The sequence below is a fragment of the Phacochoerus africanus genome, chromosome 9, assembly GCF_016906955.1.
Source record: "Phacochoerus africanus isolate WHEZ1 chromosome 9, ROS_Pafr_v1, whole genome shotgun sequence".
Classification (NCBI taxonomy): domain Eukaryota; kingdom Metazoa; phylum Chordata; class Mammalia; order Artiodactyla; family Suidae; genus Phacochoerus; species Phacochoerus africanus.
Window position 1 is genome coordinate 59,908,837 of NC_062552.1, and position 27,169 is coordinate 59,936,005.

At 50.5% G+C, this 27,169-nt stretch overlaps 1 protein-coding gene across 2 annotated transcripts; it reads left to right on the forward strand.

The window, feature by feature from the left end:
- On the forward strand, positions 1-26,629 carry SCAMP2 (secretory carrier membrane protein 2). 2 transcript variants are annotated; one of them, XM_047795477.1, is made up of 10 exons: positions 1-189; positions 14,068-14,136; positions 14,562-14,660; positions 15,453-15,581; positions 16,863-16,980; positions 17,514-17,642; positions 18,332-18,491; positions 20,186-20,287; positions 24,793-24,910; positions 25,115-26,629. In XM_047795477.1, exons 1-10 carry the CDS (start codon positions 133-135, stop codon positions 25,247-25,249), a joined length of 1,116 nt encoding a protein of 371 aa, XP_047651433.1. In that variant the 5' UTR covers positions 1-132; the 3' UTR covers positions 25,250-26,629. The 2 variants fall into 2 exon arrangements, with proteins under 2 accessions (XP_047651433.1, XP_047651432.1); XM_047795476.1 differs by lacking the exon at positions 15,453-15,581.
- The last annotated feature ends 540 nt before the right edge of the window (positions 26,630-27,169 follow it).

Here is a 27,169-nt window from a genome sequence, read left to right on the forward strand (position 1 = left end):
GAGGATGCTGCGCCTGCGCCAGAACGGCTGCCTCGCTCCCGGAAGTGGAGGGTCTGCAAGAAGAGCGCCGCTGGGTCTGGGTGCCAAGAGGCAGAAACGCTCGCGGAGCTAGCCCGTTGGACCCCGATCGCCATGTCGGCCTTCGACACCAACCCTTTCGCGGACCCAGTGGACGTAAACCCTTTCCAGGTAGAGTCCTAATCTTATAGCGCTCTCTAGTGCCAAAGGCCGCACCGCCCTGGCCTCTTTCGCCAGGGCCGGGAGACGTGGCATAGGAGGGACGGGCTATCTGCCCAATGGGAGAGCAGGCTCTGAGGGCTGGCTTATCATAGCTCCTGGGGGGCGGGACTATCAGCAGGTGGAATAGCAGAGGAGGCGGGGCGCTGTACTTTGGAAAGAGGTGGGACCATGTAGCTCCCCAGACATAGCCCCTCTAACTGGACACTGCTGAGGAAGGACATGATCAAGGAGATCCTCAGCTTCAGAGAGAGAAGCGATTTCACCTGAGGGGGTAGTGTGGCTACATCCCACAGTCTTGGGGAGACACCAGCCTTGAGTCACTTTAGATGGCAGCAACCTAATGAGGTGGTGGAACCCTATAATTGGGGTGAAATGGAGAAAATCCCAAGACCACCCCGCCGCAACACAGACACAGCCAACTACTGTATAAGGTGTAGGAGAGCCGCTGAGGTTTATCAGGAAAGGAAGTCTGGTAACCCAAGCTGAAATACGGCCTTGATAACAATTCCACACCTCGGCTGTGGGTCTGTTTTTGACTGGATTTTGGCTAGATGGGAGAGCCCGGGTTAGAGAGGGAGGAGAAGTGCGGAGCCTCTGGTGATCTTGAAGCACAAGGAATGTTGGTCTCATGGATCTATGTGTGATGGCGAGGTAGTTGAGATGCCCTGACCTATGAGCTGCCTTGACCCTTTGAACAAATAATCAAGGAGAAAACAAACTTCCTACTCAAAGTCAAAACCATTCTGCCTTTGAGCTAAGAGCACAGGGGTATTCTTACTCATGATGAAGGGTTGGGATTCCAGTTAGCTCCAAAGCTCCCGTGCCTCTCGTTTCATGTCTGTCCAAAACCAGTTCTCGGGAAGCTTGCTTGTGCTGACGGGTGATTTATGAGCCCTGAGCTTTCTGCTTTGTCAGGATGTCACCAGGCAGATGAACTCATCCTGCTTGTACTTTTTTTGGTCACTGGCAACTTCCAAGTTTCCTGCAGGTGTAGGGGGAGTCCTTGGAGGGGTCCTTGCTGCACCTCACAGCATGAGCTTTCCCGCCTTGAATCCACCTTCAAGGGTCAGAACAAACACAAAGGAGACTAGAATGAATGTCAGAGAATGGACATTTTATGCCTCTTTCTTGGTCTCAAGGTGACTTAGCCAATGGAAGCCCTCAAGGCAAGTTTTGGTAGCTTGTTCTTTGTAACATCAGGGAATTCCTAACATTCCTCTTATAACTTAACGCTTCTTGACGGAACTGTTTGAAGGACTTTATCTCTTATGTAATGCAGTCATCTCTATTTGAGTAAAGAAAGAATATTTGCTTTTTTTTTTGGTCTTTTTAGGGTCATACCCACAGCATATAGCGGTACCCAGGCTAGGGGTTGAATTGGAGCCGCAGCTGCCGGCCTACACCACAGCCACAGCAACGCAAGATCTAAGCTGAGTCTGCCAGCCTACACCACAGCTCAAAACAATGCCGGATCCTAAACCCACTGAGCAGGGCCAGGGATCAAACCGGTGTCATCGTGGATAGTAGTTGGGTTTGTTACTACTATGCCACAATGGGAACTTCCATTTTCTTTTTCTTTTTTTTTTCTGTCAGTGTTTTCAGATAACTGTTTTGCTTTAATTATAAAACTGCTGCATGATACTGGAGTTTGGGTTTTAGTAAGGATCTAATAGCCCTTTGGCTGTGTGCTGTTGTAATGATATGCCTTTTTTTTTCTTTGGTCCTGTCAGAATCAGAAATAAAATATCCGCTGCTATCTGACAGAGGCAGTCAGCTGTCCAAATATGTAGAGAGAGCTTGTCCCCAGTGCTAGTGGTGGGCAAGATAGTTGGCCTGAATTCTGCCCTATATTGAAAGTCTTAAACCACATCTGCAGCTCCAGAAATGATTGTGCAAACTGTGGTAGAAGTAGCTTCTGCATTCCAGCGAGACGGTCTGTCCAGGCAGCCCCAGGATATGACAGGACAGGAAACAGCTGTGGTCCTTAAAGAGCAACATCTGGTGGGGAACTCTGTGTGGAAAGAAGAGAGCTGGCTGGCTGCGATTCTGCTTCTCCTGACCCTGGGCTGGGTTTTTCCTCTTGGTGTATAGCTGTGTGGGGGAAAAGGAACTTAGAACGTGAGACCCCCAGTCTCCTTCTCCTGGAGAGCTACCCTCCCTCTCTTTGTGATGGTTGTGTATGCCACTTCCCTGACTGCCAGGGCTGGAACATTGGGAGGGTGCAGCCCTAGGGTGACTGGGTGTGAGCCTAGCTTCATTTACCCAGGGTGTTGGCACAGAGCTCAGGAGAGAACAGGCGGAGAGGCGATAGACTCAGCAACTGGCACACCTAGCCAGCTTTCAGAGCAGAGTTAATTTTTTTTGCCTTCACTCCATGTGGTTTACGAAAATATACTTAGTGTTTAGAGTCCATGGTGGACTGTTAGAACCGAGAACGTCCTTGGAAATCTCTGCTAACCCCTTTAGTTGAGAGATGAAGAAACTGAAAACTCAGTGAGGGTGGGACATGCCGGAGTCCCCAGCTAACTTGAAGCAGGAAGGGGCTCAGTTCTGGGTGTCATTCTCAGGGCAGTGCTGTTTTAAACTGCCTTGGGGTTATTTAGGCTGCTAAGGAAAGAATGTAATGTCATCATCACTGTCACCATTCTTAAAATGAGAGTACTGGTGGGGTGAAAGTAACAATTTAATATTAAGTAAGCTTTTTGGTGGGGGGGGGGCGCAGTTCAGAAATTGGGGCTGGAACAATATGAATTGTATGTGCTTTTTAAGACAGTACTTTAAAACAGCACATGTTCTGATTAATACCGGTCCTGAAAGGTGCTCCAAGTTCTGTGGTTAAATGAATTTGGGAATCATTTTTCTTGAAGATTGACCAGGCTTGTTAGTTTGTTAAAGGCTCTGAGAAATCCTACAATAAAGATATTTGCTCAACTTTGTTTGACCTAGCATTTCTCAAAGTTATTCAACCATGGAGTCCTTTTTCTGCTAACTCTTAAATATCCCCTGAAAGTCCTGGTGTGCCTTTTAAGTTGACTTCCTTATGCACGTTCTTGATCCACACCCTGCTCCCATCCCCACCCCACACTGTGGTCATGGGCTTTTATGACCTCCTCCTTGTGTGCAGTTATAGTGGGATTATTAGAAAACTTCCTGCAGAGGAGTTCCCGTCATGGCGCAGTGGTTAACGAATCCGACTAGGAACCATGAGGTTGCAGGTTCAGTCCCTGCTCAGTGGGTTAACGATCCGGCGTTGCCGTGAGCTGTGGTGTAGGTTGCAGACGCGGCTCGGATCCTGCGTTGCTGTGGCTCTGGCATAGGCAGGTGGCTACAGCTCGGATTCGACCCCTAGCCTGGGAACCTCCATATGCCGCAGGAACGGCCCAAGAAATAGCAACAGCAACAACAACAACAACTACAACAACAAAAAACAAAAAGACAAAAACAAACAAACAAAAAAAAACAACAACAAAAAAAAGAAAACTTCCTAGGAGGAAGCAGGAAAGTGTAAGCCAAGTGTGGTTGATTTCCCAACTCCACTGGCACTCCCCAGTCCCTCTTTGAATTATGGCACATCTGCTTTGTACCATCTGGCTACACGGGTGTCCTGCTTTCACCTGATTCCAGCATGTCTGTTCCCCAAAGTTTCTCAGTAAGTCTTGTCGAATGATGAAGAGGTTGAGGGCTACAGGTAGACATTGCACTGCCCATTGTATTTTTCAGCAGTCCACTAACAAGCAGGTCATTCAGACAAAAGCCTGGGCTGCTTTCCTACTCGGGCATTTCTGCCAGGTTACCCCAGGCAGGAGGGGGAGTGGACTAGCTGGTGGTGCTGAGCAGAGAAAGCCTTTCAGTGTTTGTGAATTGCCATATCACACCATATCACTTTCACACGTTGCCTCCTTGCAGTTAAAAGATAATCTTGGTGGTGTGGCTGCTTTCCAAGGATTTAAACATTTCTCTCCTGTAGGAGGAAAAAGTGGTGGCAGCAACGTGATTTGGGTGTGAACAGAGTTACATGAAGTTCCCAGCACAGACAACTGAGGACTCTGTCACTTCTCAGAGAGGGTGGGCTCCAGCTTGACTGTGGCTTTGGGAATTCATGAAATCACCAGTTGGACCTGGTGGAACTTTCCTGGGAACAGGAGCTTTGTCTCAAGAAATCTGAAAATGGGAGTTCCCGTCGTGGCGCAGTGGTTAACGAATCCGACTAGGAACCATGAGGTTGCGGGTTCGGTCCCTGCGCTTGCTCAGTGGGTTAACGACGGCGTTGCCCTGAGCTGTGGTGTAGGTTGCAGACGCGGCTCGGATCCCGCGTTGCTGTGGCTCTGGCGTAGGCGGGAGACTACAGCTCTGATTGGACCCCTAGCCTGGGAACCTCCATATGCCGCGGGAGCGGCCCAAGAAACAGCAAAAAAAAAAAAAAAAAAGAAATCTGAAAATGACAAAGTTCATATAGTTTAACTGACTCCAGACAGCTGCCCAGATGGGGGCAGGGAAGGTCTCCCTACCATCATGGTTGGTGCCTGGAGCTAGGCTTGGTGTTAGAAAGCACTGAACTTTGATGCTATACTTCTGTTAAGTTTTTTTTGGAGCCACTTGGTATGGGATAATCCTGGATTTAGAGAAATGGTGCTTTTTTTTTGTTTGTTTGTATGTTTTTTGGTCTTTTTGTCTTTTTAGGGCCACACCTGTGGCATATGGAGGTTCCCAGGCTAGGGGTCTAATCGGAGCTGTAACCACCGGCCAACACCACAGCCACAGCAACGCCAGATCTGAGCCTCGTCTGCAACCTATACCACAGCTCATGGCAACTCTGGATCCTTAACCCACTGAGCCAGGCCAGGGATCAAACCCACAACCTCATGGTTCCTAGTCGGATTTGTTTCTGCTGCGCCACGATGGGAACTCCTGGTACTGTTTAACTAAGGCAAACAAGGGGTACTTGATGCTGCTTCAGGGAAGGGTGCCATACACATTAATCAGCAAGGTGTGACCTGACCGGCAGCACTCCTTTGAGATGCTGACACATTTGTGCATGTCACCGAGCCACTGCTGCTCGAAGGGCCTGTGCAGGTGACCAAGGTAAATGGGCAGATGGCCTGCCAGAGCTTCTGATCTGGCAGGAGAGCTAAGAAATGCTCGCTGATCATGACAACACACCGTGGTGCGATAAGGGCAGTGAAAACTTGACCAGAGGATCTGTGAGGCCCCGAGGAGGAACAGTGCAGACTCCTGTGGTATGAAGGGCTTGAGCTGAGAGCAGAAAGCCTGGCATGTGGCACGAGAGGATATTTCAGGTGAAGGAGCACCAGGAACCGAAAGTTGTTTCCCTTCGAGGTCACCCCCGCAGCCCAGGCGCCTCCTCACTTTTGGATCCTGTGGTCTCTTTGGGGACTGTGGGCCCGCAATACGTCAGCTGCTGGTGACGCAGATGCTTATCTGGCCAGTCTCTCGCAATCCTCTCCGTCCTTGGCCTCTTTACACTGGTAACTCTCACCTCCTTCTGCTTGTTTTCACCTCCCGTCTCATACATTTAGAGGTGTCCTGGAGTTCTGTCCTTGACCTTGTTCCCACCATACACCTCTCAGAGTAAGTCCTCCCATGTCTGTGGTTTCAGAACAGCATCCACCTACCAGTGGTCCCAGATCTAGAACTCTAGCTCTCACCTTTTTCCTGAGCTTCAAACCAGTATATTCCACTCTCACCTGGACATTTCCACCCGTTCCAACCAGTGCAACTCAGTATCTTCTCGGATCTTCTCCCTGCTCCCACTCCTGAGAAACCCGTTCCTCTTCCCCCATGACCACCTGTCCTGCTCAGGGGCAGCTCTGTCCACCATTCCCCCGAGCTAGCGACTCCCGTCACTCCACTTCCTCCTTTCTCCTCCCTTCCCCTTCATTGCCCTGCAGTAACTCCATACCCCCAACCAACCCTGAGAGTGGATGAGCCTGTGGCAGCTACCTGAGAAGGGTCTCTGGTAGAGAGACCCCCAGTGTCATCCCTTAGTTCAGTCTTTGCTGTCCCCACGTGGACTTTTATGTCCCAGCCAGTCACCCTCTGCCATCCACCTTCCCCTCGCCTTACACTCCCCTCCCTGCTGGCAGAGATGATCACGGCATTTCCCACTCACAATCTCTGGTTTTCCCTTAGGGTAAAGTCCAAACTCCTGTAGTCAGGCCCAACCTCTTCATCGGGCTGGCTTCCTGCTGCTCCTGGCTCCTGTCCCTTGCTCCACAGTCTGCAGGACACCTTTAAGCTCTTTTTAAAGATGCCGTATCTTGGGAGTTCCCATGGCTCAGTGGTCAACGAATCCGACTAGGAACCATAAGGTTGTGCATTCGATCCCTGGCATTGCTCAGAGGGTTAAGGATCCGGTGTTGCCATGAGCTGTGGTGTAGGTTGCAGATGCGGCTCGGATCCCACATTGCTGGGGCCCTGGCATAGGCTGGCAGCTACAGCTCAGATTCGACCCCTGTCTTGGGAACCTCCATATGCCGTGGGAGTGGCCCTAGAAATGGCAAGAATACAAAAAAAAAAAAAAGATGCTGTGTCTTTGCAAATGCTTTTCTTCTCTCCCTTTTTGGTGCTTGCTACATTTCTTTCATCTCTCAAAATCCAGCTCGGGTACTACCTCTGTGAAGCCTTCCCCGAATCTCCAGACAGCTTCCTCACTCGTTCCTCTGAGAGCCCATTGCACTTGCTCTCCTCTTGTCACAGCACTGATCATGTGCTCTCACTTCTTGACCTGGCTTCTGTTTTGCTCTCTGTGCTATTTGCTTCTTGAGGGCAGGAACCAAGGCTTTTTCTTGGTGCCCTCGCCCTGTGCTTGGTGTGGAATAGTTTGTGTAGGGAGTAAACAGAGCTGGAAGGAGATGGCAGGGGGCTCCGTTTGAGAGGACAGGCTGGTGCCAGGTCATGGAGGGCCTCAATCCCAGGCAGGGGAGTGAGTGAGACTCACTTTTCTGGGCAGTTCTATACACCACTGCTGTGGCAGGCAGGGAGGCCCCCAAGGTGCATCTTGCTCATTTGGTGGGTTTTCAGGCTCTCTTTTTAAAAATAAATGTATGGAGTTCCCTGGTGGCTCAGTGGCTTAAGGATCCAGCATTGTCAATGCTGTGACTCTGGTTACTGCTGTGGCATGGGTTAAATCCCTGGCCATGGAACTTCCACATGCTGTGAGTATGGCTTAAAAAAAAAAAAAAAAAAAAGGAGTTCCCATGGTGACCCAGTGGTTAACGAATCTGACTAGGAACCATGAGGTTGTAGGTTCGATCCCTGGCCTTGCTCAGTGGGTTAAGGATCCGGTGTTGCCATGAGCTGTGGTGTAGGTCGAAGACGTGATTCAGATCCCTTGTTGCTGTGGCTCTGGCGTAGGCCGGCGGCTACAGCTCCAATTAGACCCCTAGCCTGGGAACCTCCATATGCTGCAAGAGCGGCCCAATAAATGGAAAAAAGACAAAAAAGAAAAAAAAAAAGAAAAAAAAAAGAAAGAAAGTTCTTGTTGTGGCTCAGTGATAATGAACCTCACTAGGATCCATGAGAATGTAGGTTCAATCCCTGCCTTTGCTCTGTGGGTTAAGGATCCAGCATTGCTGTGAGCTGCGGTATAGTTTGCAGACGGGGTTCGGATCTGGTGTTGCTGTGGCTTTGTGTAGGCTAGCAGCTGCAGCTCTGATTCCACACCTAGCCTAGGAACCTCCATATGCCACAGGTACAGCCCTTAAAAAAAAAAACAAAAAAAACCCCAGTAAGCGTGTGTTTAACATAAACATAAGATAATCACATCATAGGGAGTTCCCATTTTGGTTCAGTGGAAACAAATCTGACTAGTATCCATGAGGATGTAGGTTCGATCCCAGGCCTCGATCAGTAGGTCAGCTTTCTGGTGTTGCTGTGAGCTGTGGTATAGGTCATAGACACGACTCAGGTTCCCGGTTGCTGTGGCTGTGGTGTAGGCCAGCAGCTGTATCTCTGATTCAACGCCTAGCCTGGGAATCTCCATATGCCGCAGGTATGGCCCTAAAAAGCAAAAAAAAAAAAAAAAAGATAATCATGTTATAGAAAATTTGGAAAACAAAATAAATCATCCATATTTCTACTAGTCTGTTATTTAGATGTGAGTTTTATGGGTGAGTACTTTTGACAGAATCATCATCCGCTATTCATATAACCAAGCCTTTTGTGTATTGCTGCCCTGAGTTCTTAGCTGTGATTTTTAGTAGCTGATTAGGCCATCAAGGGGATGTGCACCCAAATGTACTTGTGCTCGCTGTTACTGAATATTTGTCATTTCCTGCTTTTTTTTCCTGTTGTAAATACTTATGCAATGAGTACATTTGCAGGTACAGATTTTTATATATTTTCATCATGGATCCTCAGGCTCTGGGTCAGAGGGTACCAAGGTTCACTGTGTCTCTTTATGCGCCTGGGACCCAGCCAGTCAGTCTGGGGATAACTGCTCTTTCTTGTTCTATAACACACAGCCTTGTCGCCAGAGTAAACAGGACTTCACAGAGGTTCCAAAGTCCTGGTGACTCTCTGCCCCCCAAGAGAGAGGTGGCCAAGGTTTGGTTAGCCCATGAGGTTATTTATTTAATGTGTTTATTTGGAGCCTGAAATAAACCACACATTAGGAGCTGGGGTGGAGTGTAGGGTGGGAAAACAAGAAAGTCACAGTAAGCTCCAGCACAGCCAGGAGATGGGACGTGCATGGAAAGGGGTTGCCAAACCAGGGAAAATAAGTGTGTTTTTCAAGGCCCTTCCCCAGCAGAGCTCCAGCCTGACTGTGCTGCCTCTTTTTCTTAGGTCCCTTACACCCCAGCTCCACGGAGGGCTCCCCTTGCCCCGGAACTGTGGTGGCCTAAGATTACTGACTGGGTTTTTGCTCCCCTTCCTGAAACACCCTCCTGGGGCCTCCCCTCCCCTCCTGTCTTAGGCTGTGTGCCTGCCGTCCAGCTACCAGATATGGTCTTCAGAAGGGCAAAGGGCTGTGCCCTGTTCTCTTGGTGTGTCCCTCACACTGTGACTCTTTGCTGAATGAAAAGATCTGAGTTCAGGGGCGTTCTCTTTGTTATAAATTCAGTAAAGGGCATGAGCCAGTCTGAGGCCTTTGGGTACCCAGGATGTGTCAGGTTACTTCTTTGTAGGTGAAACTTAGCTCTCACCATGCTTTTTAAATAACTGCTTGACCCACTTAACAAGCCAGTTGACACTTGGTGAGTGGGAAAGAAGGTCATTGCTGTTGACTTTTTATTTTTAACTCAGTAAAAGCTGAGGGTCCTCATTGAAGCTATGTGTCCTACCAAGGGTGTTTGCCAAGAAAGACTGCTCTGAAGTCCGTGAGTAAAGAGTTGAGCAGAGGGAGTTCCTGTTATGGTTCAGCAGGTTACGAACCCGACTCATATCCATGAGGATGTGGGTTCGATCCCTGGCCTCGCTCAGTGGGTTAAGGATCCGGCATTACTGTGAGCTGTGGTTGTGGTGTAGGTTGCAGATGAGGCTCAGATCCCATGTTGCTGGGGCTGTGGCACAGACCAACAGCTGTACCCCTGAGGCAACCCCTACCCTGGGAACTTCATGTGCTGCAGGTGCGGCCCTAAAAAAACCAAAAAAGACAAAACAAGCAAACAAACAAAAGAGTCAAGCAGAAGCAGTCATCCCAGTCACTCATGGTGCCCTGTCACCCAGCCAGCCCCACACCAACAGGGCACCTTCTCTTGGTCCGCCCCCATGCCTAGCTCTGGGGCTCACTGCCCACTCAGGTTTACCACTTTCTTTAGAGACAGACACACTTGGTTTCAAAGTCAGGCTCAGCCACTACCCCTGAGGTCTTGGATGAGCTACTCCCCCTCTGAGCTGGGGCTTTCTTCATCTGCCAACTGTAGAGCCTTCTCCCTCACAGGGTGGTCTTGAGGTTAAATGAGAAGGTGTAACTTTTCTCAGCCAGGGCTCCTCAGCTGAGCCACAGAACACAGAAGCTGATTGGAGCGACTCTTTTCTCCATTCTCCCAGGACGGAACATAACCAGGCCTTTTCTAGATGCACAGCAGAGGAGTCAAGTCATTGCAGACAGTGGATGCCTGAGGGCAGTGGGGCTCAATTTTCTTGAGAAAGGCTGGTAGAACCTTCTATTTTTATTTATTTTTATTTTTATTTTTATTTTTATTTTTGTCTTTTTAGGACCACACCTGCAGGATGTAGAGGTTCCCAGGCTAGGGGTCCAATCAGAGCTATAGTCGCCGGCCTACGCCACAGCCACAGCAACGCAGGATTCGAGCCATGTCTGTCACCTACACCACAGCTCACAGCAACGCTGGATCCTTAACCCACTGAATGAGGCCAGGGATTGAACCTGTGTCCTCGTTGTTGCTAGTCAGATTCTTTTTCTCTGAGCCATGATGGGAGCTCTGGTAGAACCTTCTTTTTTGATGGCTTGCCACAGTGGCCAGTTCTGGAATGACTAGAATTCCATAATAGCACTGCTGGCACATGGGAGGCATTCAGTAAATGTCAGCTCCCTTCTCAGTCCCTCCTCCTTCCTTCTCTCTCCAAGCCTCAGCTTCTCTTGAAGCCATGTACATCTTTCAGAATGTGCCTTGGTTTTCTCTGATGGAAAGTACCCATATCTCCTTTTCCCAGGCAAGGTGCTTCTGGGCCCCAGGGCTCCTGCTGTGATGTGAGTGGCCCTCCCCTTCTCTGTGCCCTAGCATTTGGGCAGTACCTCCTAGAGAAAGTAGAGAAGGGCCTACAGCATGCAGCATTTATTCTCAGACATTAGCCGAGCTTTTGTGTGCATCAGGCCCTTCACCAAGTACTAGGGAGCCAGAAGAATGAGCTAGATACAGAAGCACTTGGCTGCAGCGTTTACAGCCTGCTAGTGGAGACAGGATCTGTTTATGGTGAGTTTGGCAAGGGGTTCAGGGACAAGCCTTCAAGATTTTTGAAAAAGGAGGAGGTTTCAGCATGGACAGGGTCGTCAGTGCTCCCCAGCCCCCAGACTTCTCTTCTGGCTGACTTTGGTAAAGGAAATGACATCTCTTCATGGGTCTGGAGCTGCCAACACATGTACCTTAGCCAGGGATGTAGGCCAGCACCTGAAACTGCACCAGAGCCACCCCTCTGTCCTTCTCCTCTGGTGACAGACTTGAGTAACCAGTTCCTTGGATAGTGGATCGGATTTCAGTGACTTCAGCTCACTTACTCTCCTGTGGCTTGATGTCTGCTGAGTCTGAAAGGGGAGCAGATTCTGAGCCTCAAATCATTCTTGCAGGAAGCCAGTCTAGTAATTCTGGGAGAAATCTACTAGTTGTTCAGCCAACAAATAACCCCAAGGCCAATTCCTCCAACTTCAGGGGCCTCTGGAGCCTGAAGTTGTCACTTTGTGCGAGTTGTAGAAGCCACTGGCAGGGATAGTGTCCAGCAAAAAGGACAGAGCCACACTGCCTCTTTGCACAGGAGACTGGGTGGGATGCAGAGGCTGAGGCTCATCCAGAGATAGGAAATGAGTTGAGGCTGTGTGCCCAGCTCTGGGTTAGGCCCTGGGGCCCTTCAAACACAGTCTTGTCCTCTAAGCTGGTGGCCTCAGTGGGAAGATGTGTGACAAGATGTGTGAAAAAGTCACATTCATAGCTGACTGGTCCTCAGCTCTATAAATGTTGGAAATAGAGAGCCAGCTCCCATTTTGAGACCTAGGACAAGTACTGCACTATGGAGAATGTCATTTCCACATGTAAAAATGAGGGGCTTGGGGGTTCCAGTGGTAGCCCAGTGGTTAACGAATCTGACCAGCATCCATGAGGATGTAGGTTCGATCCCTGGCTGGGTTAAGGATCCAGCTTGCTGTGGCTTGCGTTGGCCGGCGGCTACAGCTCCAATTTGACCCCTAGCCTGGGAACCTCCATATGTCGTGGGTGTGGCCCTAAAAAGCAAAAATAAATAAATAAATTAAAATGAGGGGCTCATCTAGTATTCATTAGGATGCAGGTTTGATCCATGGCCTTGCTCAGTGGGTTAAGGATCTGGCGTTACCACAAGCTGCAGCATAGATCGCAGATGCAGCCTGGATCCCATGTGGCTATGGCTGTGGCGTAGGCTGGCAGCTGCAGCTCTGATTTGACCCCTAGACTGGGAACTTCCGTATGCTACAGGTGCGGCCCTTAAAAAAAAAAAAAAAAAAAGGTTGTTCCCCAAGGGTCTCTCTCCTGTTAACATTGTGTTTAAAAATCCAGTCTATGGAGGCTTCCTGGTGGAGGGGAAGCGGGGCAGGAAGGACAGGAGCATCTGGACGAGTCATCAGGGACTGGGGGTGAGGTGTACAGACAGCGGCGCCTAGGAGAGGCCTTAAAACAGGGGCCTTGGCAGAGTCTGGTGGCAGCTATTTCTCCCAGGGGCCAAAGGCCAGGCTGTTAAACTGGACTTGAGCCACACCTCTTGCCTGGGAAGAGGAGGGGGTGCACAGGAGCTCTGTTGGATGAAGGGCAGGATGAAGCCAGCCCAGCCCCAGGCCAGCACACAGAGGCCGCTTGGTTGGAGAGGGTGGTAGGGACCCCATGAGGCCTTAGGCCGGAGGATTGCCCTCGGCAGAAATCAGATGGGAAAGGGGAGATTGAAAACTCAGGAAAAGTCTGTGTTCTAAGGACGTTTTTGCATTTTCTGAAAAGAATCTGAAAAAAAAAAAAAAAACAAACCCAAAACATTTTCCTGGCTTTTCATCTGAGTCCTTCATATCTGTATTCCTAGCAACTGTGCACGAGGTAATAAAATCAGCACAGGCAGCCAGCAGCATGTGTTTGTTCCAGAACCCTAAACTTCCCTTTAAAAAATAAGAAGAATAAATGCTTTCTGTAAAATCATAAATAAAACAGTGCAGAGAGGAGTTTCCATTGTGGCTCAGCGGTAATGAACCCAACTAGTATCCATGATGATTTGGGTTTGATCCCTGGCCTCGCTCAGTGGGTTAAGGATCCGGTGTTGCCGTGAGCTGTGGTGTAGATCACAGGTGAAGCCCGGATCCTGTGTTGCTGTGGCTGTGGTGTAGGCTGGCAGCCATAGCTCTGATTGAACCCCTAGCCTGGGAACTTTCATATGCCGAGGGTGTGGCCCTAAAAAGCAAAAAAACCAAAAACAACAAGAGGGAGTTCTCGTCGTGGCTCAGTGGTTAATGAATCCGACTAAGAACCACTAGGTTGCGGGTTTAATCCCTGGCCTTGCTCAGTGGGTTAAGGTCCAGTGTCGCCGTGAGCTGTGGTGTAGGTTGTAGATGCGGTTCGGATCCCGTGTTGCTGTGGCTCTGGTGTAGGCCGGCGGCTACAGCTCTGATTAGACCCCTAGCCTAGGAACCTCCATATGCCACGGGTTCCCATGGGTTCTCTTACAGGAACCTCCATATGCCACAAAAAAAACCAAGAATATAGAGAGATTATAAAGTGAAAAGTAATTATCCATCCACACTACCTCCTTTAGTCCCCCCAAAAAACCCCTCCCTGGAGGTAAATAAACTATTTTGAATTTATAAAGAGCACTTATAAGAACATGGATGGTGTCTATTCCCAGGTCTCAGAGTGTAAGCCTTACTCTGAGTCTTTTCTGGGAAGTCATCTGGTCTGAACCCCTCCTTTTTCAGAACTAGAGAAGAGATGGCAGCTATGGTGTGTCAGGGGCCAGGCCCAGGAGCCTTCTGGAGAGGCTTTTGTGGGCGCTAGGAAAGGCCATCAGCAGCTTCACTTCAGCCAGGCATCCTTGGGAGGGGCCAAGAGACGATGATGCCCCACCACCTCACCACGGTTCTCCTTTCTCCCCAGTGTCAAATGACTCTTTTTCACCTTCTAGGATCCCTCTGTGACCCAGCTGACCAATGCTCCACAAGGAGGCCTGGCTGAATTCAACCCCTTCTCCGAGGTTGGTGAGCTTGCTCTCTGAGTCCCTGGGTCCCCTAGGTGGTGCTGGCATCTCTGGAGTAAGGAGCCTTGGCAGAGACACAGACAGGCTGAGAAGGTGCCTTCCTCAAAGGGACAGACCTACTGTGAACTTGGGGTGCAGTAAGGATGAGGAACTCATTCATTCTCCCCTGAGATTTGCAATCTGGGCCTCTCCTGGAAGAGGGCCAGGAATTGCTAGGGGCTCTCCAGCACAGCCCAGGGGTCTGTGTTGGGCATCACATTGCCTGGACCCTGAGGCTTGTTGGTCAAGAAGCTGCAGAGGGAGGCCCAGAGGGAGGGCCCCTCATGGGCAAGGGCGCATCACTCACCCTTCTGTGGGTTTGTCCCCACATGGCCAACTAGTGGAGGCCCACTCACCTCCTTGCTCTGATCTGCCCCATGCAGACAAATGCAGCAACAACGGTTCCTGTCACACAGCTTCCTGGGCCCTCGCAGCCAGCAGTTCTCCAGCCCTCAGTGGAGCCAACTCAGCCAACCCCCCAGGTATTGTTGACAAGGTCCCTTTGGCCTCTTACTTCCAGAAAGGGATGCACCCAGATCAATAGCCCCAGGATCGAGGGTGGGCAGAGGGCTTTCATCCCTGGCTCCCTTGATCATCTCTTTGGAGTTGGTCACTGCATATGGAGGGTCTGCTCTGCCAACCTTTATCCTCACCCCCCACCCTGCTCCCACCACCCACAATATGCTCTACTCACCAGACCAGCGTCCTTGGTGTCAGAGCAAGTATTTGCCCCTTTTGTGCCATTTCAGATCCTCTCAGGCCTTTTGTTTATTCTGTCTTCCTCATGGCCCAGAATCTCTCTCTCTCTCTGTTTTTTTGGGTTTTTTTTTTTTTTTTTTTAGGGCAGCACTCACAGCATATGGAGGTTCCCAGGCTAGGGGTTGAATCAGAGCTGCAGCTGTCTGCCCACACCACAGCCACAGCAATGCCAGCTCTGAGCCGCATCTGCGACCTACACCACAGCTCACAGCAACACCAGATCCCCGACTCACTGAGCGAACCCAGGAATCGAACCCACATCCTTATGGATACTAGTCAGATTTGTTTCTGCTGCGCCACGACAGGAACTCCTCTCTCTGTGTTTTTTTAACCTCATTTACTCCTTCCTGTTTGCCTTTGTCCCTTCACTGCCTTCCTGTTTGCCTTCGTCTCTTCACCAGATACTGTGAATCTTGTCTGTTTTGTGCCACACTCCCCTCCACGCCTCACTGCCCTACCCCACGCTCCTCGCTGCTCCCGGTGAGCATGGCCCACAGTGGAGTTGTATGTTGCAGCTCCTGCTTAGACAGGCCAGCAGGTTCCTGCCTTCCAGATTCCTGGCAGTGAGCGAGCTCTCAGAGAGGCAGATGCTCCTAGGCGGAGATAGTATTCTCAGAGACAGCTACATGCGAGAGCTTCCCAAGGTAGGCCAAGTGCAGATGAGCAAGAGTGAGGGCAGGGCGCCTGGAGCCTGCTCAGGCTGGGCTGTGGACTCCAGGGGGCCCCAGGCAGCTCCTGCCTTCTGACTGGACGTGCTCTGAATGTGCTGCCCCCACCTGGGCCCCACCCTTGGCCCCAGAACCCTGTGGAGGTGAAGTAAGGCTTGGAGGCAGAGGTGACTTTGCTGTTTGGTTGGGTGGTGGGCTATAGGGACCTAGTCCTGCTCAACTGAAGTTGCAGACTTGGAGAGAGGAGGCTTAGACTCTCAGGGTGGTCTAGTGCAGTTGATTTCCGGTTCTGCTTCTGCCCCTGCTGCCTGGTATTTACCTCCAGAAGGCAGCCTTAGCTCCCTGGAGAACTTCTTTTGGGGGGATGGTGGAGTGTGTGTGCACACGCACGTGTGTACGTACATGTACACATATGCCTTCCATGTCATCCTGTGGGATGACCAGTTTAATACCTACTCCCTAAGAGGACTGTAGACTTTAGGAGGAAATGGGCCCCAACACGGGGAGCAGGGCCCTGGGATGGAACATGAGGCCCAAGCCTATTTTTCTGCAGCTTCATGTGTAGTCTCCTAGCTGCCTTACCCAGAGGCCTGCCTTGCCTAGAGAAGGATAGAGCTTGGACTCTGCACACATGAAAGCAGGGTCAAGCGTGAGGGGCCATCCTGGGGTATAGCCAGTCACAGTTCAGGTGGACCTCTGGGCAGCTGCTGGGGCTGGGGCAAGGGGAGGTGCTTAAATATAGATCCTTGAGGCTCCAGGTCCCCAAGGCTTCCCTCAAGTCTCTTCCCTTCCCTGTCACTGCTAGCTGGTTTGTACTGTTTTCCTTACACACACACACATGCACACACAGACAGGCACACATGCATGCACATGCACACAAACTCTTCAAATCAGGCTTGGGTCTCTGGGTTTCTGACTATAAGTTAGTCTCTTGTGAGGTCTTCTTCCCTTTGCTGTTACCCCAAAGGCTTCAGTGAACTTTGCCTTGACTCTGATATGGGGGCTAGTTCCCCTTGATGGCAAGCTCAGGGATGAAGGGGAGAGGAGAGTCCTGGTAACGGCTAAGGGCCAGGGGTGGTGAGAGGTGGCAGGGGCAGGTCACCTTGGCCTCTCTGTGGTGGTCTCAGGTACCCAAGAGGTGGGGGCTGGCACTTCCTCTGGGTGGGCTCTCCCTGCATGAGGCAAGGCCCCTCTGACTTATGTTCAGGCTGACACTGTCTCTTGTGTCTGGGTGCCCCTCACCTCTGTTTCCTCCAGGCTGTGGCCTCCGCAGCCCAGGCAAGCCTGCTCCGGCAGCAGGAAGAACTGGACAGGAAAGCGGCTGAGCTGGAACGCAAGGAGCGGGAGCTGCAGAACACTGTGGCCAGCTTACATGGTACGGGAGGCTGCATGGGACTGGGCCATCATGCCCAGCTTGAGGAGTTGTCTGAGCCCGCTTGCTCTGGGGCAGCCTCAGAGCTTTGCTGAGCTGTTGTTCATCTTAGAATGGTCTTGGTCTTGGGGAAGAGCGGTGAGGTGGAGGTCAGGAGACTTGCCATGTAATCCTAGTGGATGTAGGTTATTTCTATACTCCTCAGCTCTAGAATTCTTCGATAGAGTGGGGGCGCTGGTCCCAGGATTCCTCACTCATGAGGTTGACCCCTTGTGCTATGGGCTGTTTGTTAATAAAAATAATCACTTGGGCCGCTGAGCTGTGTTTCCCAGGACAGTAGGGGTCCAAATCTTGGAATGAGCTCATGGTATTTGTGTCCCATCACCCTTTCCCATCCTGCCCCATACCCAGGGACACAAGCCCCACTTGCTGGTACCCCTCTGTTAGCCCTGGTTTGGGTGGTGTACTGAGCGGGTGTGTGCACTCTGCCGTGCCCTGCTGAGGCCCGGCTCACCTCCTCACCTCTTTCCAAACAGTGAGAGAGAACAACTGGCCACCTCTGCCCATATGGTGCCCCATCAAACCCTGCTTCTATCAGGATTTCTCCACAGAGATCCCTGCTGACTACCAGCGGATATGCAAGATGCTCTACTATCTCTGGATGTGTGAGTCCTGCTCCTGCCCCTTTGAGCTCCAGGGTGAAATGGGCTATGACTTGAGAGCCCTATCCGTGCTCTGGCTCCTCCTCCCTGGCTGGCTCCAGTCTTCCTCAGTGCTGGGGCGGGGTGGGGGTGCCTTCTCCCACGTGACTGGCCCTCTGCAGTCTGTTCCCTGCCTGGGAACCTCCCCGAAAGGGCTAGTCCAGGCCACAGATCAGGTAGGGTGGGACCGGCTGGGGGCTTCTAAGTTCCTGTGCAGCTCACTGCACTAAAGGGCCTTCCTTAGGCAAAGCCTCCCTTCCCCACAGTCCCCTCGGCTCCTAGGAGTTGGGATAAAAGACTTCTTGGAGCTCCATTGTGGGCTGTCTAGGGCCAGGGGAAAAAGTTGCTGAGAGAAAGACTTCATTCTCAAGGATCAGTCCTTGGGTCTGCATCTGCCTTTCCACTGCCACCTCTCAGATACCTGGGCTGTCCCATCACCTTTTAGGAACTTGGTTTGGTCCCTGGTTTTATGGTCCCAGAAACCCGGATTTGAGAGCTAACCCCGCTGGTGTACAGACCGAGTTCCTTTAGTATTTCTGCAGCTGCTCTCTCAGCATGGACCTCATTTCCTCTCCTGGGGGCAGTTTGCCTTGTTGGGGAGCCCTTCAGTCACCCTGGCTTAAGCCCATCTCTCTCTCCCTCTCCTTCCTCAGTGCATTCAGTGACTCTGTTTCTGAACCTGCTTGCCTGCCTGGCGTGGTTCTTAGTTGACACCAGCAGGGGAGTAGACTTTGGCCTCTCGATCCTGTGGTTTGTGATCTTCACCCCCTGTGCCTTCCTCTGTTGGTACCGACCCATCTATAAGGCCTTTAGGTAAGTGGGGCTGGGACAAGGGGTGAGTGTATGGCTGGCATCCCCAGCAGCAAGCCAAGGGCCATAAGTCCTGGGGCCCCATCCCAGTCTTAGAGCAGACTTTCCCATTCCTACCTATAGCAAGAGCAGACAGGGCTCTGGAGCCATTGTCTTCAGGTCTGCTGTGGGCCATGTCCTTGGATGAGGCACAGGAGACCTGGAGAAGGGATCGGGAGTTTTACTTGCCTTTCTTCTGTTCCCAGTCTGTCTGGTGGGATTTTAGTACTAGGAAGAGGGTGCTTCTCTGATGGAAATCAGACTTCTCTGACAGTCAGAGTTGGATAAGCTCTCAATGGCATATCTCTCCACACCCATTTCTTCCCTCCCCACCTCCCCAGTAGCTCTCGAGCATCACTGAGTGCCACTATTTGTTTGACCTGGAGTAGATACTGTGGACATTAATGAATCCACCTCACAGGGCTTTTAAAATTGTGCCTCAGAGTTGATGCTTTCAGCATAGGGAGGCAGCAGGCCCCTGGAAGAGGGGGCAGGGCAGTGGCTGAACCCTCCCATGCACTCAGCAGGCAGAACCTGCACCCTCACTGTGTTCTAGCTCTCCAGGACACAGAGATAGAGGTTCTCAAAACATCAGTTTGGTCCGATGTTTTTTGTTTTGTTTGTTTTTTTGTTTTGTCTTTTTGCCTTTTCTAGGGCCACACCTTAGGCATATGGAGGTTCCCAGGCTAGGGGTCTAATCACAGCTATGGCTGCCGGCCTATGCCAGAGCCACAGCAACACCAGATCCAAGCCGCCTCCGTGATCTACACGACAGCTCACAGCAACGCCTCATCCTTAACCCACTGAGCAAGGGCAGGGATCGAACCTGCAACCTCATGGTTCCTAGTCAGATTCATTAACCACTGAGCCATGACAGGAACTCCCTTTTTTTTCTTTTTAATTGTAGTTGATTTACAGTGTTCTGTCAATTTCTGCTGTACAGCAAAAGTCCCCAGTTATACGTATATATATTCTTTTTCTCACATTATCCTCCATCACGTTCCATCACAAGTGATTAGATATAGTTCCCTGTGCTCTACAGCAGGATGTCATTGCTTTGTCTAATGTTTTTTACTTCCCGAATACCTTTTTTTCGACCCAGGCCTACATTTTCTTTTTTTTTTTTCTTTCTTTTTACAGCTGCACCTGTGGTATGTGGAAGTTCCTGAGCTAGGGGTCAAATCAGAGCTGCAGCTGCCAGCCTATACCACAGCCACATAAACACTGGATCCGAGTTGCATCTGTGACCCATGCCACAATTTGTGGCACTTCCAGATCCTGAACCCACTGACTCACTATTGGAACTCTTACAGTTTTATTATTAGGGATTTATACCTTTGGCTTAGATTTTCTTGCCTGTTATAAAATGCAAGTAAGTACTCCAAGAGATGAACTATTAGGCTCTTCATATTGTCTTTTGGGTGAGCAACTTTATTAGCTCTTTGAGGAAGGGGTCAAACATTGACCTCTTAAATTGGAAAGCAGTGGCAGGCAAGCCCTTTCTGATTATGGTGGTGAGTGTCTGCGTGTCTGTGTCCTTGTGCACAGTGTGGCTGCCCCACCAGAACTCTGTCTGCTCCCGCACCCTGCCTTCTGGCTCTAAGTGAGGAAGAAGCCCAGGCCCTCTAGTGACTTCTCATTTCCCTCTCTCTCTACAGGTCCGACAACTCCTTCAGCTTCTTCGTGTTCTTCTTTGTGTTTTTTTGTCAAATAGGGATCTACATCATCCAGTTGGTCGGCATCCCTAGCTTGGGGGACAGGTGAGACCTGGGGCAGCACAGAGGGAATTGTACCCTGTTCCCTGCTCCCAGGAAGCTCCCACAGATGACTTGTCTTCTGACATGTGGGGAGAAGGGAGGGAAGGGAGTGCCCCCATCCACTTACTGTCCTGCCTTGCTCACCATTTTCTGGGGTATTGTGGGTGAACTTGGCCTAAATTCTTAGGCTACCAGGGCTGTGTCCTGTACTGATGGCCTCTTCTTCCTTTTTTCCTGTCATGTCCTTTTTTCCTGGCTTCCACAGGCCCCAGACTAGCCCTGGGGGTTGTACGGCTGCTGATGGATGTCTTGGCCTTTGCAAACTCTAAGCTGTGACTTTTTTTTTTGGTCTTTTTTTTTTTCCGCCTTTTCCAAGGCCACTCCCATGGCATATGGAGGTTCCCAGGCTAGGGGTCGAATCCGAGCTGTAGCCACCGTCCTACGCCACAGCCACAGCAACTCGGGATCCGAGCTGCATCTGCAACCTACACCACAGCTCATGGCAGCACCAGATCCTTAACCCACTGAGCAAGGCCAGGGATCAAACCCGCAACCTTATGGTTCCCAGTTGGATTTGTTAATCACTGAGCCACGACGGGAACTTCTGAGCCGTGACTTTTCTCAGAGGCCCTGTAACCTCAGGAGATGGAGCCCGTGCCCCTTGTGGATTGGCTTCTTCTGGCTGCCCTCCTTGAGCATATAGCTGACTTGAGTGTCCTGGCTGCTGCAGTGCTCAGCTCAGAATTAGTCTCAGAAAGAAAAGCTGATGGCTGATTCTGCTCCAGTGCACAGGGAACATTACAGAAAGGTCAGGCTGGCACTTGGCTGAAAGCCTGAGCCTGGAAGGGCTGCACTATTTTGGTCCCCTCCCTTCAGTGGAGCTGACACATCCAGAGTGGTAGGGAGGGGTGACTCACCTCATGTTCCGATCCAGTGCACACTGCCCTCCCCCCTGCCCCTCTTCCTTCTCACCTTGCTCTTTCTAATCTGGCCCCTTTTCTCTTTGACTGGTGACCCAGTTTCATTACTCATTACCCTAAGTGAGATCCTGGTAAAGGGCTATGATTAATAACTGCTGTTTACACCCTGGCCTGGGAGTTGGAAGGCTTGAGTTCTGGTCCTGGCTCCTCCCCTCACTGCCCTGCCTGGGTCTGCCTGGATGAGCTCTGCAGCCTCCAGCCTCCCAAAGCCTTTCTCGTCTCTCCTCAGAGCACCCACAGTTGGGTCGGCATAAGGCCCCCTGCCTTATTTGTTGATGGTAAAATACACACAACATAAAATTTGTCATTTTATTTACCACTTAAACCATTTTCAGTATACAGTTCGGTGGCATTTTCTGTTGTGCGAATATCACCTCTGTCTAATTCCAGGACATTTTTACCCTGTAAGGAAACTCCATACCCATTAAGCAATCATTCCCCATTCCCTCTTTCCCTGAGCCCCTGGCAGCCATTAAACTGCTTTCTATCTTTCTGGATTTGCCTGTTCTGGACGTTTCATGTAAATGGAATCATACAGCATTTGACTTTTTACACCTGGCTTCTTTCACTTAGCACACTGTTTTCAAGGTTCATATTAGTACTTCATTCCACTTCATGGCTGAATAATATTCCGTTATTTTTGGAGATACTGCATTTTCTTATCCACTCACTCATCAGTTGATAGGATCTGGGTTTCTACCTTTTTGCTGTGAATAGTGCTACTATGAACATCTGTGTAGAAATTTTTGAGTACCCATTTTGTGTTCTTAAGGATATGTATCCTAGGATGAAATTACTAGGTCTTTTTGCCTTTTTCTTGTGCCGCTCCTGCGACATATGGAGGTTCCCAGGCTAGGGGTTGAATTGGAGCTATAGCTGCCGGCCTACACCAGAGCCACAGCAACTCGGGATCTGAGCCTCGTCTGGGACCTACACCACAGCTCATGGCAACGCCGGATCATTAACCCACTGAGCCAGGCCAGGGATTGAACCTGCAACCTTACAGTTCCTAGTCAGATTCGTTAACCACTGCGCCATGACGGGAACTCCTTACTGGGTCTTATGGTAATTCTCTATGTAATTTATCAAGGAACTGAACCATTCATTCCCAGTAGCAGTGTGTGATGGTTCCAGTTTCTCTATATCCTTACCAACACTTATTATTTTCCTTTTTTTTTTTCCCCTATTAATAGCCAGTCTAGAAGTATGGTATTTCATTGTGGTTTTTTATTGCTGTTTTCTGAATGATGAATGCATTGGCCATCTTTTATGTACTTGTTTAGCCATTTATATATTTTCTTTGGAGAAATGTCTATTGAAATCCTTTGCTGGAGTTCTCTTATGGTGCAAGCAGGTTAAGGATCTGGTGTTAGCACTATAGTGGCTTGGGTTGCCACTGTGGTGCAGGCTAGATCCCTGGCCCAGAAACTTGCATACGACGTGGATGCAGTAAAAAAAAATTCATTTGCTAATTTAGTAATCACATTGTCTTTTTGTTGTTGGGTTCTTTATATATTCAGGATATGAGCTTCTTATCAGATATGTAATGTATAGTTTTTTTCCTTTCCACATGTTTTTCATTCTTTTTTTTTAGTCTTTTTGCCTTTTCTAGGGCCGCACCCACAGCATATGGAGGTTCCCAGACTAGGGGTCTAATCGGATGTGGCTGCCAGCCTACACCAGAGCCACAGTAATGCGGGATCCAGCCGTGTCTGCAACCTACACCAGCGCTTATGGCAACTCCGGATCCTTAACCCACTGAGCAAGGCCAGGGATCGAACCCACAACCTCATGGTTCCTAGTCGGATTCGTTAACCACTGTACCACGATGGGAACTCCTGCATATTTTTCATTCTTGATGGTGTCCTTTGGTGTACAAAGTTTTTTTTTTTTTTTTTAATTTATTGGGAGTTCCTATTGTGGTGCAGCAGGTTTGATCTGCAGCCTGGTGAGCCCCAGCTGCAGCTCGGATTTGATCCCTAGACAGGGAATTTCTGTATGCTGCAGGGTGGCCAGAAAAGAAAAAAAAAATTTGATTGTCCCATTGGGGCAGCGGGTTAAGTGGGTTTGATCCCTGGCCCAGTGCAGTGGTTTATGGATCTGGCATTACTGCAGCTGTGGCATAGGTTACAACTCTGGCTTGGACCCAGTCACTGGCCTGGGAACTCCATGTGCCACAGGGCAACACCCTCCCCCCCCAAAATGCTCTCTCTCTTTTTTTCTTTTTGGCTGCACCTGTGGCATATGGAAGTTCCCAGGCCAGGGGTTGAATCCAAGCCACAACTTTGACCTGTGGCACAGCTGGGGCAACACCAGATCCTTAACCCACTGTGCCAGGCCGGGGATCAAACCTGTGCCACCAAAGAGACAATGCCAGATCATGAACCTACAGCGCCATAGTGGGAACTCCTGCATCTATTTGTATATGTTAATATTGTATCCTGATACTTGCTGAACTTGTTTATCAGTTCTAGTAGTTTTTGTGTGGAGTCTTTAGGGTTTTCTTTTTTGACTGCACCTGCAGCAATATGCAAGTTCCCAGGCCAGCTGTGACCTATGCCACAGCTGCAGTAATGCTAGCTCCTTAACCCACTGTGCCACAGCAGGAACTCTGTAGGATGTACAAAAGTTTTTTAATTTTGATGAAATCCAAGTTATTTTTTGCTTGTATTGCTTGCGCTTTTGATGTCATATCTAAGAACCATCACTAAATCTGAGGTTATGAAGAGTTACCTCTGTTTTCTTCTAAGAGTTTTATAGCTTTAGTTATTAGGTTTGAGTTAATTTTTGTGTCTGGTTGAGGTAGGGTCCAACTTCACTGGTTTTGCATGTGGATATCTAGTTGTTGCTGCACCATTTGTTGAAGAGGCCATTCTTTCTCCATTCAGTGGGGGATTTTCAAAAATCAGTCAATGATAAATATATAGGTTTGTTTCTGGACTCTCAGTTCTATTCCATTGATCTGTATGTCTATCCTGATGCCAGTTCCACACTGTTTTGATAGTTGTAGCTTTGTAGTAATTTTTTAAGTCAAAGTGTGAGGCTATCCCCTTTTATAGATGAGGACACTGGGGCTCAAGGAGGAGACATGACTGACTGGAGGCAGAGGGGTTGTCCCTGGGCCCCAGTGGGAGGAGCTGAGGTGACAGGATGAATGGAGCGGATTGGCCAGTGACTTTCCTTTCCAGAGGGAGGGCCCTCAGGAGTGAGCAGCCAGGCTTTCCATGTCCCCGGAGCCCCCAAAGCACAGGGAAAGGCCCCACCCAGTGCTCCTCCTGTCATGACAGCAGCCACATCCTCCCTTCAAGACCTCACATGGCCAGAAGATTCCTCATGGGCAGTATGTGGCCTGAGGGCCTTCACAGAAGCCTGGCCTCTCACAGGCTAAGGATTTCTGGCCCTCAGAGTTCTGCTGCAAGAAGATGCCTGGGTAGTATTCCACACACAGTGGCCACTGGGAGAAGAGTCCCTCCAGGGAGCCCTGGGACCCACTCCCACTGTGCTCCCTCTGGCCTCCTCCCTTTGCAGTGGTTGGATCGCAGCCCTGTCCATACTGAAGGAAGACTTGGCTGTGTCAATCATCATGATGGTGGTGGCTGGCTTCTTCACCCTCTGTGCCGTGCTCTCACTCTTCCTCCTGAAGCGGGTGAGTGGTGGTGCTGGGCCAACAGCAGACCCGAGGAAGCAGGCACCTCTCTCCTGCCTTCTCCATGGAGATGTCCATCGCTATGGCCTCCTGGGTCCCCAGAGGTCCCGCAGCTCCCTCCAAGGCTCTGGGTGGGAGGTCAGCAGGCTGGGCTTCCTGGTGGCCCACAGGGCGGGCTTCTCTCACCGTAGCCTCTTTCCACAGGTTCACTCGCTGTACCGCCGGACTGGGGCCAGCTTCCAGCAGGCCCAAGAGGAGTTTTCCCAGGGCATCTTCAGCAGCAGGACCTTCCAGAGCGCCGCCTCATCTGCTGCCCGAGGAGCCTTCCAGGGGAATTAGTCCTCTTGCCTCTCCTCCCTTTGGCCCAGCCCTTTCTCTCAACCTGCCTTCTGAGCTGCACTTTCTGTGGGTGCCTTACGCAGTGGTTATGCCCAGCACAGACCTGGGGAGGGTCTCGCCCGTGGTTCTTCCTCCTTCCTCAGCAGCCAGCTGTCCCTTCCACTTGAGGAAAGGGGAGGGAGGGACAGGGACTTTTTTTTTTACACAGGAGAAAAGAGGAAAACAAAGCTATCATTCCTTCTCTGGTGGTGGTTTGGTAGGGTTTTTGGTCCCTCTGGAGACAGTGGGACTGAAGTTCTCTTCTACACACACGCACACGCGCACACACACGTACACATTTGGGATCGCCAGCTTCCCTGGGCCCACCACAGCTGGAGTTTTCTTTCTGTCGGGGTCCTGAGACACCACTCTTACCTGAGCAGGCCTGGCCTGCATCTGGCTCCACAGGCCCGCTCTTCCTTCCTAGCCAGGCTGAGGAGGTGGTCTAAGGGCTCCCCTTTAGATGAGCTGAAGTCTGGGCTCTGTTCCCCAGGTCAGTCTCGGGTGTTCTTTGGGCTTCCAGAGCCTCTGGCCTGGTTGCTCCAGCCTTACATTTCTCACAGTTTCACAACCCTTTAGACCCGTTCCCTCCTGGTGTGGGCAGTACCCTCTGGGGTGCTCCTTGAACCCTTTCCTCTTTAGACTTACTGAATGTGCAATGGGGTTGGTTGGGATTTGGGGATGGGGAGAGCTCGAGGACACTGACCCCAAGTTGTCCTGACCAGCCTTTGGCAGTCTTCTAGGAGGGTGGGTCGCACTGTTCTGGTGTGGTTTGTTTTTGGTCCTGTTTGTTTTGATTTCCTCACTTCCTGAGGGACAGCTGGCCTTTTCCTTGCCCCCGCCTCTCGCATCAGCAATATCTAGCTTGTATGACTCTTAGGTAGGGCAGGGGGAATCAGTCCAGAAATGCATCCTTCAGACTGGACTGATGAGCCACATTTTTGAGAGTTCCAGACTAATCCTCCAGAGTTCCCCCCATACTTCAAGTAGAGACTAGGTCACCTTCTTCTAGTCCTTGGGATTTCCCAGGACATGTGTCACTGTGATGGGTACCTAGTAGTTCAGAGTTAAAACCTGTACCCTGTCCACCACAGGTGGTACAAGTGGGTGTGTGGACTGAGGGGACATCTCAAAAAACTGGCTTGCCTTAGGTCTCTAGGACCTGGGCCCACCTGCAGGCAGCCCACAGGCTGCCACCCCATACAGCCCCAGAGCCACTGGATGATAATGTCAGTGACGACGGTTTTGTAAACTCCTTTCTGGTATTTTTTTCTCCATGTAAAAATGTATATGTTATGTCTCAATTTTTGTCCTTAAATAAAACAAGACATTTTCAGACAACATTGGTCCTCGTGTCTGCTGGACTTGGGAAGTGGGAGAGGCCCACAGGGTAGGTGGGGGCTGAGGCATGCCAGCCTCAGGCAAGAAGGGACAGTGAAGATGCTGCAACTGGCCACTCCACTCCCTGGCTGGTCTGTGACAGGCCAAGGCCCTCACCCCTGGGGGTAAGCCCCTTACTGAGACTGTTTGACCTCTTCCGTGGTAATTTCTTTTTCTTTTCTTTTTTTTGGTCTTTTTAGGGCCTCACCCATGGCACAGAGAGGTTCCCAGGCTAGGGGTCGAATTGGAGCTATAGCTGCTGGCCTACACCACAGCCACAGCAATGCAGGATCTGAGCCACATCTGCAACCTACACCGCAGCTGGTGGCAACAGCAGGATCCTTAACCCATTGAGTGAGACCGGGGACCGAACCCACGTCCTCATGGACACTAGTCGGGTTTGTTAACCACAGAGCCACGATGGGAACACCCTGGTGGTAATTTCTTGTACCAGTACTTTCACGTTCGGAGCTGCTGGTCTTGGGGAAAGGGGGCCTCTTG